Source organism: Prenolepis imparis, unplaced genomic scaffold (assembly GCF_030444845.1).
Source record: "Prenolepis imparis isolate NDT839.2.m4 unplaced genomic scaffold, iyPreImpa1.0 SCAF_12, whole genome shotgun sequence".
NCBI classification, from domain to species: Eukaryota; Metazoa; Arthropoda; class Insecta; order Hymenoptera; family Formicidae; genus Prenolepis; species Prenolepis imparis.
This window is the reverse complement of record NW_028141170.1, coordinates 12,766,128-12,780,304: the sequence shown is the minus strand read 5'-3', so window position 1 is coordinate 12,780,304 and position 14,177 is coordinate 12,766,128. Positions and strand designations below refer to the sequence as shown.

At 28.3% G+C, this 14,177-nt stretch overlaps 1 protein-coding gene across 1 annotated transcript; it reads right to left on the bottom strand.

Annotated features, from left to right (window-relative positions):
• Positions 1 to 268: 268 nt before the first annotated feature.
• Positions 269 to 1,327, bottom strand: LOC145944005 (uncharacterized). Its single transcript, XM_083051933.1, has 4 exons — positions 1,150 to 1,327; positions 849 to 1,078; positions 594 to 762; positions 269 to 498 (listed from the first exon to the last, which is right to left on the bottom strand). The coding sequence occupies exons 1-4, from the start codon at positions 1,268 to 1,270 to the stop codon at positions 269 to 271; spliced, it is 750 nt and encodes a 249-aa protein (XP_082908059.1). The 5' UTR covers positions 1,271 to 1,327.
• Positions 1,328 to 14,177: the final 12,850 nt, after the last annotated feature.

Here is a 14,177-nt window from a genome sequence, read left to right as displayed (position 1 = left end):
ATTATTATTTTATATTATAATGCAATCAATTTAATTTAATTAATTTAATGTTAATTTAATTTATAATTTAATAATAATAATATATAATAATAATTAATAATATAATTTATAATTTAATTATTTTCTTCATTATAATTTAATAGTAAATTTAATAGTAAAAGTTAATTTAATAGTAAAAATAATATAGTTAATTATAGTTAATTTAATTTATATTTTAATATAATTAATATAACTAATATAATTAATAATAATATAATTTATAATTTAATCACTTTAAAGTGATTATTAATTCTTCATTATGTTCCGTTGTATCATCATTTCTTTCTTTATTTTCATTGTCTTTTTCTTCGTCTAATCTCTCTTCGTCTAATCTCTCTTCGTTTAATTTCATAATTTTTCTATTTAAATCCCAGTCTTTAGCATTTGAAATAACATTTCCAAGAGCTTTGTGGAAAGAGCTTTCTGTTACATGAAAGTCGGCGTAGTTAACAAATATATCTACAAATAAAATTAAATGAAATTGAGAATGCGATATTCACGAATTATATATATTAATCTATAAAAGTTTTCAATTATTAATGTTATTTATTTACCAAATAGTTCTTTGCAGAAATATGTCTTAATAAAAATATGTTTGTCTTTCATCTTCTTCACAGCCGTAAATTGTGTTATCACATTCTTTGTAAAATATTTTCGTAATATGATTACAATATTCCTCGATGTATTCAAATTATTGTTAATTAAGATACTAATCGATTTAGCCTGAAAATAAATAATATGCAACAAATATAATAATATGTAATAATAATAATAATAATAATATAATATGCGCAATGAATTATACTTACAAAGAAATCTCGATAATCCTCTTTTTCTTCCAATAATTTTGAAAATTTAAAGAATTCTTCTATGGTTTCAAAAGGTAATTTAATGTCCTTACGAATTGCATTTCTACTTGGAGTATTAATATTATTTGTTAATATTTCATCCAATTTGTCATTTATATCTTTATTAGATTTTTGCAATGCTTTTATGCAATATTCTAAGTTATTTAATTTTTTTAAAATCAATGTCATATCTGCAATCAAAAAACATTAAAAATAAAAAAAAATATGTAAAAACCTGTTACTTATTATTCATTATATTTACATTCCACTTTCTCCTCTGTTGTTGTAAAATTTTCTTGTAATTTTGTATTATTATCAACAGCATTGCTGTTTGTAGTTGATGGATCCGTATTAGAAGGGCTTTTTTTTATTATTATAGGCATGGAAACATTTTCTATTGATTTAATAGATACCTTATTCTTTTTACAAATATCCTTTGCAGTTTGCCTTTTTCCAAATGGTTTAATTCTTTTTCTATTTTTGAAATTTTCATCATTCGATTCTAGATTGTAAATTATTATACTTTATTATTCAATAGAAAGTATACAAATAATTCAAAGTCATATTAGATGTTATTGATTTGATGCCAGAATAATATTTTATAACCATACATAACTTTATATATACTAACCACTTTCCGATGAATTTGTTATTGATTCTATATCTCTGGTGATAGATGATGACGCATTCTTCAAAATGTTTTCTATTTCTTGTTTCTGTTTTTTATTTTTAGATATAATTTGTTCAGTTATTTTATTAACTCGTCCTAGACAATCACTATCACAATCTGTTGTGAAAGCATAATTGTCATTTTTTAAATAATCCAATCGTTGCAAAGCTTCTTCATACGAATCTGCTTGTCCTTTAATTGTAATGGTACATGTTAACCATTTGCTGTCTGGATCTCCTTTTGTTTTAACAATATCATGAAATTGTTGACATCTTTTAGTTGTATATGGTGGTGGTAAAAAAGGTGTTTTTAATGTTCCTTCTTCCTCATCGTAAAATATCCAATTGCTTGGAACACAATCAATCGATTTCTTTCTTTTATCACTTGAATCACTAAATTCAATTAATGTATAGCTTTTCATTTCAAATATTTCGTCCTTGTAATATTCACTGACAGAAGTTAATGACTGAGAGGTTAATGATGTCGATAGGAGATATATATATATATATATTTTATTCGAACCGCCGTTTATAAACACTCGACTAAAACGCTTATCCTTTCAAATCAAGCCAATCACGGCATGGCACGCTTCGTCAGAAGTATACAATAAAATCGAGGCAACGGACAGATAAGCATATACACGAAAACGACAATGACCTGACACGAAAATAACAACATAATACATATAGGGTGATCTCCCGGGGATCCCGCTACATCGGAGATCGCTAACACTATCTTTTTTTTTTATGATGTCTTTTTTGTTTTTGTATATATGTTCACATTATACATTAATTGAATTTAGTGATTCAAGTGATAAAAGAAGAAATTGATTGATTGTGTTCCAAGCAATTGGATATTTTACGATAAGGAATAAGAAGAAACATTAAAAATTCCTTTCTTACCATCACCATATACCATATAGAATCAAAAGATATCAACAATTTCATGACATTATAGAAGCAAAAGGAGATTCAGACAGCAAATGGTTAACATATGTATTATTACAATTAAAGGACAAAACAGATTCGTATGAAGAAGTTCTGCAACGACTTGATCATTTAAAAAATTATGCTTTTACAACAGATTGTGATAGTGATTGCCTAGGACAAGTTAATGAAATAACTGTATAACTGTAAATTCATCGAAAAGTGGTTAGTATACATATATAAAGTTATATATGTTTATAATATTATTCTGGCATTAAATCAATGATCTACTATAACTCTTAGTTATTTTTATATTGCTTATTGAATAATAAAGTAAATATTTTACAATGTAGAATCGAATGATGAAAATTTCAACGAAATTTCTACAAGTAGGAAAAGAATAAAACCATTTGAAAAAAGGCAAACTCCAAAGAATATTTATAAAAAGAAGGTATCTATAGAATATAAAGATATAAAGATATAAATGACAAATTGGATGAAATATTAACAAATAATATAAATATTCCAAGTAGAAATACAATTCGTAAGGACATTAAATTACCTTTTGAGACCACAGAAGAATTCTTTAAATTTTCAAAAATATTGGAAGAAAAACAGAATTATCGAGACTTCTTTGTAAGTATAATTCATTGCATATTATATTATTATTATTATTGCATATTATTATATTTGTTGCATATTATTTATTTTCAGATTAAAAAATCGATTAGTATCTTAATCAACAAAAATTTGAATACGTCGAGGAATATATATCTAAAAAAATAATTAAAGAAGAAATTATTAAATAATTTAAGAAAAAAATAATCAAATTAAACGAAAAAAAAAAACCGTTCAAAAATGGATAAGCATTTATTAGCAGCAAGAGAACGAAAAAGAAAATATAAATGTGTAAAAGCAGCTGTCAGAAAAGATATGCATACCTTATACAGTACATGTAAGCATATTCTAACATTTAATTTTTAATTTGTATAAATTAAAAATAATATAAATTAATAATAATATTAATAATATATATGTATACATATAAAGTTAATATTAAAAAAGTTAATTAATTAAATTACTTAAATTAATTTAAATTAATTAAAAAATTAATTTATTAATTTTAATTGTAATTAATTATTATAATTATTAATATAAATTTTTTATTTACAAGTTATGCTAAACTATAATTAAAATATTTTTGTACATTATAATTTATTATGATATTTCTTTTCTCTCTCTAGTACAGAATAAACGTTTAAAATATAGTGAAAAACAATATGATACAATAGATATAAAAAAAAGAGAAGAAAGTAAAAATCAATTAATACAAAGTAAGAATTGTAACATCATCTCCCAATCTGAAGAAATTTTACAAGACAATATAAATACGAATGCAAATGAAGAACTTAATGAAGTGTATATATTAGATATTTCTGATTCGAACAATAATGACATGCACGTACAACAAATACCACGGACACCTACGGATAAATACCATGAAGCGGAGAAAATAAAAGAAGATTTTTATAAAGTAAAAGATATTAACGATATACGTGAGTGGGCTATAAAATGTAATATAAATCAAAATAATTTAGAAGAACTGTTAAATATTTTACGTCGTAATAGTTACCCTAATTTGCCCAAATGTGCAAAGACATTTTTAAATACTAATCAGGCTTCTTACAATATACAACTAATGAACGGAATAGATGGAACAGCCGGAGAATTTGTTTATTTTGGGATAGAAAAATGGCTTTCTAAATATTTTCTTTCTGATTTTCATTCTTCGTCAGATATCTTTTTACAATTTAATGTTGATGGAATGACATTGTTTAATTCTAGTTCAAAACAATTTTGGCCTATTTTATGCAAAGTAATTTGTGAATCTAATATGTATAGTCCGTTCTGCGTTGCAATTTATAATGGAAATAGCAAGCCTGCAAATAATAATGCATTTTTTAAAGAATTTATACAAGAAATTAATGTATTGTTGTCAAAAGAATTAATAATTAATGGAAAAAAATTTAACTTAAAAATTCACAGTTTTATCTGTGATACACCAGCACGAAAATTTTTGAAATCAACTATAGGGCATGGTGGATATGGTGCTTGTGAACGATGTGAAATATATGGTATTAGTGTTTCCGGAAAAAAAAAGAAAAAGATAGTATATCCACGCGATAAATATTGCGAGAAAAGAACAAACATATCATTTCGTAATCAACATCAATCATGTCATCATACAGGACAGTCACCATTATTAAACATTGAACCACCAATAAACATGATAAATTTATTTCCACTTGAATATATGCATTTGGCTTGTTTAGGAATAATGAAAAAATTATATTTAGATATTTGGTATTTTGGTAATACAGACACAAAATTGAAACCATCTTATCGTCGCGTGTTAGATAAAAGAATTGTTTGTATAAAACAATGGACACCGTGTGAATTCCAACGCAAGCCTCTTAAACCAGTCGCTCAATTAAAAGCTTCAGAATTAAGATTTATTTTATTATATATTGGTCCCGTATTATTCAAGAAAATTCTGAATATTCAAATATATAAACACTATTGCTTATTACATGCTGCTTTTAGAATATTATGCAGTTCACATTTTATTAATATATTTATTAATGAAGCTCGAAAATATTTAGATAGTTTTTTTGACATAATGTCACTTCTTTATGGTAATACTTCTCTTAGCATTAATGTACATAATTTAATTCATGTTGTTGATGATGTAGAATTTTTTAATTGCACATTAGATAAAATATCAGCTTTTCCTTACGAAAATATGTTAGGTAAAATTAGAAAAATGATCCGAACAGGTAATCATCCTTTATCACAAGTATGTCGACGTCTTTATGAAATTGATAATATCCCAAAACCATATCCAAATTTTAATCAAATCTCAATTTTGAAACAGAAAAATAGTTTGAATAATAAGCCAATAATACTTAAAGTAAATTATAAAGGATTTAAATTAAGCACAAAAAAACCTAATAATATTGTATTATTAAAAAATGATTTAATAATACAAATAACGGACATTATATGTAATGATTTAGTACAAAATGATGACGATGCTTACGAAATTAAAGGATATATTTGGCAGAAAACAAGACCTATGTATACATATCCACTAATATCAAATAATTTACATGAATGGAAATTAGCACCAAAAGTGTCTTCCACATTAATTTCTTGTAGTATGTATGACATTTATAAGAAAATTGTTGTAATTTCAATAATTAATAACAAAAATGACAAAGAAATCGAGGAATTTTATGCTTCAGCATTATTACATGCCGAAGAATATTAATTGCAATCAAATGATGTATTTAATATTGTATTACATATACATATAAAATAATAGTTAATTATAGTTAAATAATAGTTAATTATAGTTAATTTAATTTATAATTTAATAATAATATAATAATTAATAATATAATTTATAATTTGATTATTTTCTTCATTATAATAATCTGCATTTTGCAGTTATTTAATAGTTCCTTCACCTACCGCTATGTGATGTATTTTCTCGCAATCAAATTTCTGTTAAAAATAGATATAAAGTCTGCAAGTCGTGGATAAAAGATCAAAAGTATATTTTTCTATCAGTTTAATTTTTAATATCTGACAAGTCTAACATGAGAATATTAAACTTATTAGAATCAATAGGATATACATGAAAAATTATCCATTTACTTTCTATTTAAAGCATAAAGCAGAATTTAATTCTCATATAAATTATATCTTAAATTTTATAAATTATATAAATTTAATTATTTTTACAATTTATTTTATTAATTTAATTAATAGATTAAATTGAACATTTAATTGCTATGTGAGATATAACTACATACAATATAATATGTTATACATTAAATATCATATTTATGAAAAAAAAAATAAAATAAAGATTAAAAATTATAAAATTTTAATATAAATTATTACTTCGAATTAGTCAGAAACTATCTAGAAAACGATAAAATAACTAGTTATAATTAGTTAAAAACTGATCATAAACATAAAAAATTGCTTATAAAATAGTCAAAGATTGCTGAGAAAACTGGACAGAAACTGATAAAAAACTAGCCAAAAAATTATCAGAAACTGGTTAGAAACTGATAAAAAACTAGCCAAAAAATTATCAGAAACTGGTTAGAAACTGATTTGTTTTACTGTCTAGTTATTGGCGAACCAAGCGTCGCCCAAACCTGTCAGTTTCTGGCCAGTTTGACTGGCCAAAAACTAGCTAGTAACCAGAATTCCTGGCCAGTTATTGGCTAGAAACTGGATGAATTTCTACTTGGGGTAATCGTGGGATAATATGATATGAAAAGAATTTTATGAAAATTTCTCTGATTAATATTCATCACAATAAACATAATAATATCTACACGTTAAAATATAAAACATATTTGAATAATTTTACCATGTAGTTTAGTAAAATTAATCAAACACGTTTTATATTTTATTGTGATAGATATTATTATTTTTATTGTGATAAATATTAATCAGAGAAATTCTCATAAAATTCTTTCCATACCATATTGTCCCACGATTACCATGATTTTCAGGGTAAACTCTAAGAAAAAATTCTCTCTGTGTAGTAAGTTTATGAGTTAAGAAATTCTGTCTCTGTCCAGTTTTTTTCAAATCACGCTCTTTCGGTGATTTTCAGATCGGTCCCTATATCCTTCCACCACGTTTAAATGGAGAAATCTACGTGCGCTTCTTGGAAAATGATTGCCCGACCTTCTCGAAGACGTTCCCCTTCACGAACGGGAAAATCTCATTTTTCAACATGATGGGGCTCCTGCGCATTTTTCGCGACAAGCACGAAATGTTTTAAACGCGCGATATCCGGACAGGCGAATGGGTCGAGGTGGCCCAATCATTTGGCCGGCGAGGTCGCCGGATCTTAACGTGCTCGACTATTTCGTTTCGGGTTATATCAAAGATTTAGTAGAGCACAGGCGTGAAGATAGAGAAGCTGAGGTACGAGAAGAAATTCTCGCAGCTTTCAATACCATTACGCCGGAAATGGCGTACCGCGCAACGCGCAATATCACTCGAAGCGCCGAACTCTGTTTACGAGAACGAGGAAGGCTCTTTGAACAGTTTTTGCATTAACTTTAAAATATGAGAATGCAAAAAAGTGGATTAGACCTATTGGGGATACCACTATAAAAAAAATGCGCCATGCTATCTACCGCAAGGTGGTGTGGAAATGATAACGCTCTATCATTTTCTTGCAGAAAGAAAAATAACCATTTAAAAATAAATATTATTTAAAATAATAATTTTAATATTTTTTAATTAATATTTTATTATTTAATTAATTAATATTTTTTAGCTCGCAATCATATCGCGATTGCTATTCGCGCCGATTGCTATTATGTATGCCGTTTTTCATTCTATGTCGTTAGAAAATTTCATTTTCATTAAAAAAAAAAAATTATTATAGCATCAATTATCAGAACGGGAGTCCAGCGTTATGCGCCGCTCGTGCGTAGCCGCTGCCGCTTGTAATAAACAACTCTCAGCGCGCCTAGCAACCTCGATCGTTGGGCTGTCGCATCTTGCCGCGCGGTTGCATTCGACAGTAGGCCGGTCTAATACGGCGATTTTTAATAATTAATTACTCGTTAACTATTGCGAAAATTGCAAAATGGTAGAGGACTTTTCGACTCACAGTTTGATCCGCTCTACCTGCACACGAATTTAGTCCCCATCATTCTGGGACACCCTGTATATAATAATAAATTTATATATATATAATTAATATATATATTTATATGTATATTAATAAGTTTCAAGTTATTTCATGACATATGTCATTTCGTTTGTCCATGCCTGTTTCATATTCTTTTACTTCATTATCACATATATAATGATTTTGTGCCAGTACATCTGGTTGCTCATCGTTTACAGGTGCTTCAAACAATTCTAAATCCTTAATGTTAGCTATATTATGTAATACGCAACAAGCGTGTATAACACGCACCATACGTGGAATATCTCTTAACTTAAAATGGTAGAGTTGGCGAAATCGCTGCTTTAAAATGCCAAATGCATTTTCAATGACAACTCTGCACGAACTTAATTTTTGGTTAAAAATTTTTTGTTTTCGTGTCAAATGTCCATTGTCTTTGTACGGAACGATTACTTGGAGTAAACAAGGGTATGCACTATCTCTTAATAAGATGTATCTATCTGGAACAATATTGATAACATTGAAATATCGATTATTTTTTAGCTTTGTAATTTCTCACTTATTTTTCATAGTTTCAACAAACCTCCACACAGTTCACGTAAGTCATTATATATTGATGAATTTTTGAATACTCGGGCATCATGAACAGAACCTGGGTATCCAATAAAGACGTCCATAAATTTAAAATTGTGATTAACCGTCCCTTGGATGTGCAATGAAAAATATTGCTTGCGGTTAATATAAGAATCGGCATCTTCTATTGGTTTATCGATTCTAACATGAGATCCATCTATGGCACCTAAATAAATACATATAAGTAAAATATTTTTAACAAAACATAAATAGAAATATAGATATAGTACCGATGACATGAGAAAATTCTTTTTCTCGAAGAAAGTAACTTGCAGTCTCTTCCTTTTCCTCTGATGTTGGATACCTTATTATGTTAGGCGCCAAAGACATAATAAACTCTGTAACTCTTGTAATTATGTGATACAACGTACTAATGGCAATTCCAAATCGGTCGGCTATATCGCGATAGGATCCACTTTCATGTCCAACAAACCATAAAAAACATAATATATGTTTTCCGCTGTTACTTTTAAATGTTCCGCACGATCTGAAAAAGTAATATAAAATAAGCTATATATTAAAACTTGTAGCAGTAATTATTTTTAAGACTTACAGTATTCTTTCCAATTAACTTCTTCTTAGTTTAATTATTATTTCTAACATTTTCTTACTCTACAATTAAAAATATATATTTACTTACCTTGTATACATGTAAATATATCCGATACTTCAAATCGATGTATTAATTCATAAGCTATTGCTCTTGACAATCTAAAGTGCATTATGAAATCTGCATTATTATAATTATAGACAATATTTTCAATATAATTTAGCACTTTGATGTGTTCTGTTCGTCTTACGAATTCAAATAGGGGATATAACATTTGTATTTCTTTATGTTCTAAAAGGTTAATTATGACCCACACAGAACAAAAACCTCTAATGGATGTCCAGTAGACGCCCACCATGGAGATTCAAAACCGCCATTAGACATCCACGTAACATCTTATGGATCTCTACTAGACATCCATAGTTCCGCATTTGCTATGTCCATTCGACATCCATTAGATGTATTCATAGATGTCATATGGACGTCATATAGAGTAATCATGGATATTTCATCAAGCTTTGACGATGAATAATGAATATTAATTAAAAGTTATTTAAATTCATTATTATGGATGCTTTTTTCAACAAAAATTAAAAACTAAACTTTTTATTTATAAATTAATGAAATTATATTCTATCTACCAAAAGATTGTTTACAATTAGACTTTAACATTACAATTCCCTGTATTGGAATTGTATCAGAAAAATTAAACTTAATAAAAAATATTTATGACATTTTCAATCTTGATAGCCGCTTTCTGCAAGCTATATATAATTTTCATGACTAAAACTTAAATACGAGATAAATATAGGGATCTTATAAAGAGGGATGCGCCAAACAGACTGCTGACTGCGGATTGGTGCTTTCAATTTGTGGGATACTTCCGCTTCGCTTTGCCCGCGCGCAATACATGACGGTAGTGTATATTAGGAGTGCTACGACATATAAAAAATTTTTTGGAGAATATATACGATTTAATAATAGTAAGTATGCTATATTAAAATGGAAATTAAAAATAATAATCCTGCTAAATATATTTTAATTAAAAAAATGTTCATTAAGTTAAAAAACTATCTACATTATAATCTAACCTAAAAGGAAATTGTAATATAATGAGTTTCTACTCCACATGTTCTTTCAGTCAATCTTTTCTTACGAGATGATAATCATCTAAATTCCGTGGCAATATCTTTCTCTGTATAAGTACATTGAATAATATTTCATTCAACTCGAGAGAAGATCGTAGCAACTTATTCATAAAAATTAATTAAGAAGTTGACTGATATCGTTAAAAATTTTTCTTTTTCAGCAAAGAAATTTATATCATGCATTATTGTGCAGCTCCAAACAATCATGATACATTTATAGATCGAAATTTTTATACAATATTATTCTCATATTTCATATTTAAACTCAATATATTTAATATTATATACATTATATATTATAAAATATTTTTTAAGAATTTTTTTACACTATACAATTTTGTAAATAAAATTAATTAATATACATTTATTATAATTTATTATAATTTTTTATATTAAATTAATATAAAAAAATTATACATTAAGCGGTAAATAAAACAGCGGTAAATAAAAGAACTAACGACTTCTTAATGCTGTTGTAAAGTGTGTCAGTTATTTAATTCAAATGATTATGCAGAATGCATAGAGCGTGAAAGCGTAATAAGAAGAGCGTAAATTATCCGGAAAGCGGGAAGGATCGAAATATTTGAAAGAAAAGAAAACGTCTATCTCACTTATATAACTTTAGAAAATAACTAACAATAAGTCTTTATTCAAAGAAAAGAAACTAACTCTAAGTATAAATTCACAAAAGACCCTCGTGTATCACGTATGTTCGCTAACACTTCTCGATAGAGAGTGCCGGCTCTCGCGTTGAGCCTTTCGGAGTACGCTCTCGCTGATCGGCGGTTAGCTGCGTGCGCATCTTTATTTCGCGGCCGCCCGGTATGTTCCGGTGGCAGCATCGCTCGGTGTTCTAGACATCAGCGCCGCGTATAGGCTAGATTAACGATGAATCTTACACTATTGTATAAATTTTGGCATAAAAAAAACTCTTTAACTTAGTAATAACATTTTCTTAATTATATTTTAGAATTTAATAAACATTTTAATAAAAATTTGAATTGTATATAAATTAAAAATAGAATATCTATCATACGTCCACCATAAATGTCTAATGGACATCTATATGATGGATTTATTTACTGTGGAGATAATATGGATTTCTATTAGAGATCTATTCGACATCCACCATGGAGATAGATGTCATATGGAGCTATGGATAAGATTATATGGACGTCCAATGGATGTCATGTTCTGTGTGGGGATAGATTAGATTTTGTATGTATATCAATATAAATACTAAGCTTATACGTACAAAAATTTTACGTACCATTATTATTTTCAATTAAAAATGTACCTAATGGTGGAATTGCATTAATACTTTCCTCCTGTTCATCAGACGAATCTAACATTTCCATGTAAATAATATGGGACGCCATTTTTTATTTGCACTAGAACGTTTTTTATTCCTTGCTTGCACGCTTACACTCATCAGTTCTGGCTTGCACTGGTTCTGTTATAATTTCAGTTCTAGTGCAATTCCCGTGCAGGAACAAAAAACAAACCTAATAATTACTGCAAAGATTTTAATAGTAATTTTGATAATGAGTCTGCATCATCTTCAAATGATAGTGCGTTGCAAAGTAACAATGATACATCTATAAAAAGTAAAATACAAAAATGGTGCATAAAAGAAAATATTAAGCATTCATCAATAAACAAGTTATTAAGAATTCTGAAAGTGCACACAAATATTGAAAATCTTCCTATAGATGCACGTACTCTATTAAAAACAAGTAGAACAGCACTTGTGAAAAAGTTAGGCAGTAGTGGTGATATGCAGTATATCGGCATTATTCCCAATTTACAAATGAAGCATAAATATTATGGTGACACTATTCAATTGACTTTCAATGTTGATGGAATACCTAATATATTTAAAAGTTCCTCAAAGCAATTTTGGCCAATACTTTGCTATGTTATTGATGAACGATATCAATATGAGCCATTTTTAGTTTCTTTGTTTCTTGGTGAAAGTAAGCCAGAACCAATTACTGATTATTTTGAAGATTTTGTACCAGAACTTAAAAATTTATGAAAATGGGTTTTTTCATGACAGAAGTCAAATGCAATTTAAAGTTGTAATCAGAGCTTTTATCTGTGACACTCCAGCACGTTGTATGATTAAATGTTACAAGTTATTTAATGCATATTCAGAATGTGATCGATGTGAACAAGAAGGTGTATATATAAATCATAGAATGACATTTCCATTACAAAATACACCATTACGTACTGATGAAAGTTTTGCTTCAATATCAGATCCAGATCATCATAAGTCAATATCTCCTCTGTCAGAATTAAATATTGGATTAGTTTCCCAAATCCCTTTGGACTACATGCATTTGGTTAATCTTGGATGCATGCGTAAGCTTCTAATTATGTTATTAAAAGGAGATCTACGTGTTAGATTATCAACTTATTCTATTCAGTGCATTTCCAATGAATTAATTGCTCAGAGAATACATTTCCCAATGGAGTTTCAAAGGAAACCACGTAGCTGTCACGTCTGGGTGATCTTCCTTCTCTCTCTATGCCTAGGCTAGTGAGAAAACGGGCGCTCTCTATTTTTGTGAGGCAACCTGCTTACACCGGCTATACCTCTGGGACGCCGAGAGCTAGGACCGAATTTACGGATCTAGGGAATGTTGTAGGTCACAGGAGTGGGGATATTAGTTACTAGTTGGGAGTATCGAATCTCTTAGCGATATCTTCGATGTCGTTTAAAATAGTTATAACTTGATCGAAAGTTATTTTACCATTCAAATATTCATAGATCAAATTGACTATTAATTGGTAAATCGTATTGCAAATTAAGCCTTGAAGTTGTTTATTCATCTGGATAATAATAATTCAGGGGCTAACTAATAAAATGAATTTGATATTTATTTAATCGTCTGTCAATTCGACGCTTATTTGAGCACCAGGGATATGAAGATTATCTAAGCAGACTATGAGTTGATCGATATCAATAGTTCCTTCTAAAACGTCAGCTAGTAGCCCGATAATTATATTTATAATTGAATTTGCATCATCGTTTGTTAATCCTTGGACGTCTAATTCAGTAGATCTGGGTAGCATTTGAATTAATTGGTAGAGGGAATGATGAGAATAATATGTTTAATGCACATATGATTAAGTGTACATACATCAATAATTTAGATAATTGTCATACTCATCTATTTCTAAAGAATTCTCGGGGAGTTGAGTTTTTAGCTGAGAGATTAAATCGTTAGGTTGAGATTCTTCTTGATGGTTATCTGCAGTGTAATCTTCTTTTAAATAGCGTATGTTCTGACACCATTCAGAGAATAATATTAATTCTGGAGAGTATGAATCTAAGCCTGACGGTAAGTTTATTACAGGCGTTATTTCGTGTTCGTTAGTTAAGCTTCTTGGGGTATTAGTTTGAGAAGATGAGGTCTTTAAGCGACGCAATGTATCGGGAGAAAATGATACTATTTCACACGATATGACACGCGGCTTATTTTTATGTGCCTTATGCTTAAACCAGCGTAAGGTCGATGCAGCGCGTGTTTCGCGAGTTTTCAAGCCGGCTCAATGATTCCTTTTTATCCGACGTGCTTTTCTGTTTCTCGGGTTGCTCATCTACAAGGGATCATATGATC

Bases quoted from the DNA above. Each gene is read 5' to 3' on its own strand.
- LOC145944005 (XM_083051933.1), bottom strand. From the start codon at position 1,270: ATGCCTATAATAATAAAAAAAAGCCCTTCTAATACGGATCCATCAACT. The intron at 1,079-1,149 runs GTAAATATAATG...TTTTGATTGCAG, and splicing joins AACAGAGGAGAAAGTGGAAT to ATATGACATTGATTTTAAAA. The intron at 763-848 runs GTAAGTATAATT...ATTTATTTTCAG, and splicing joins AGGATTATCGAGATTTCTTT to GCTAAATCGATTAGTATCTT.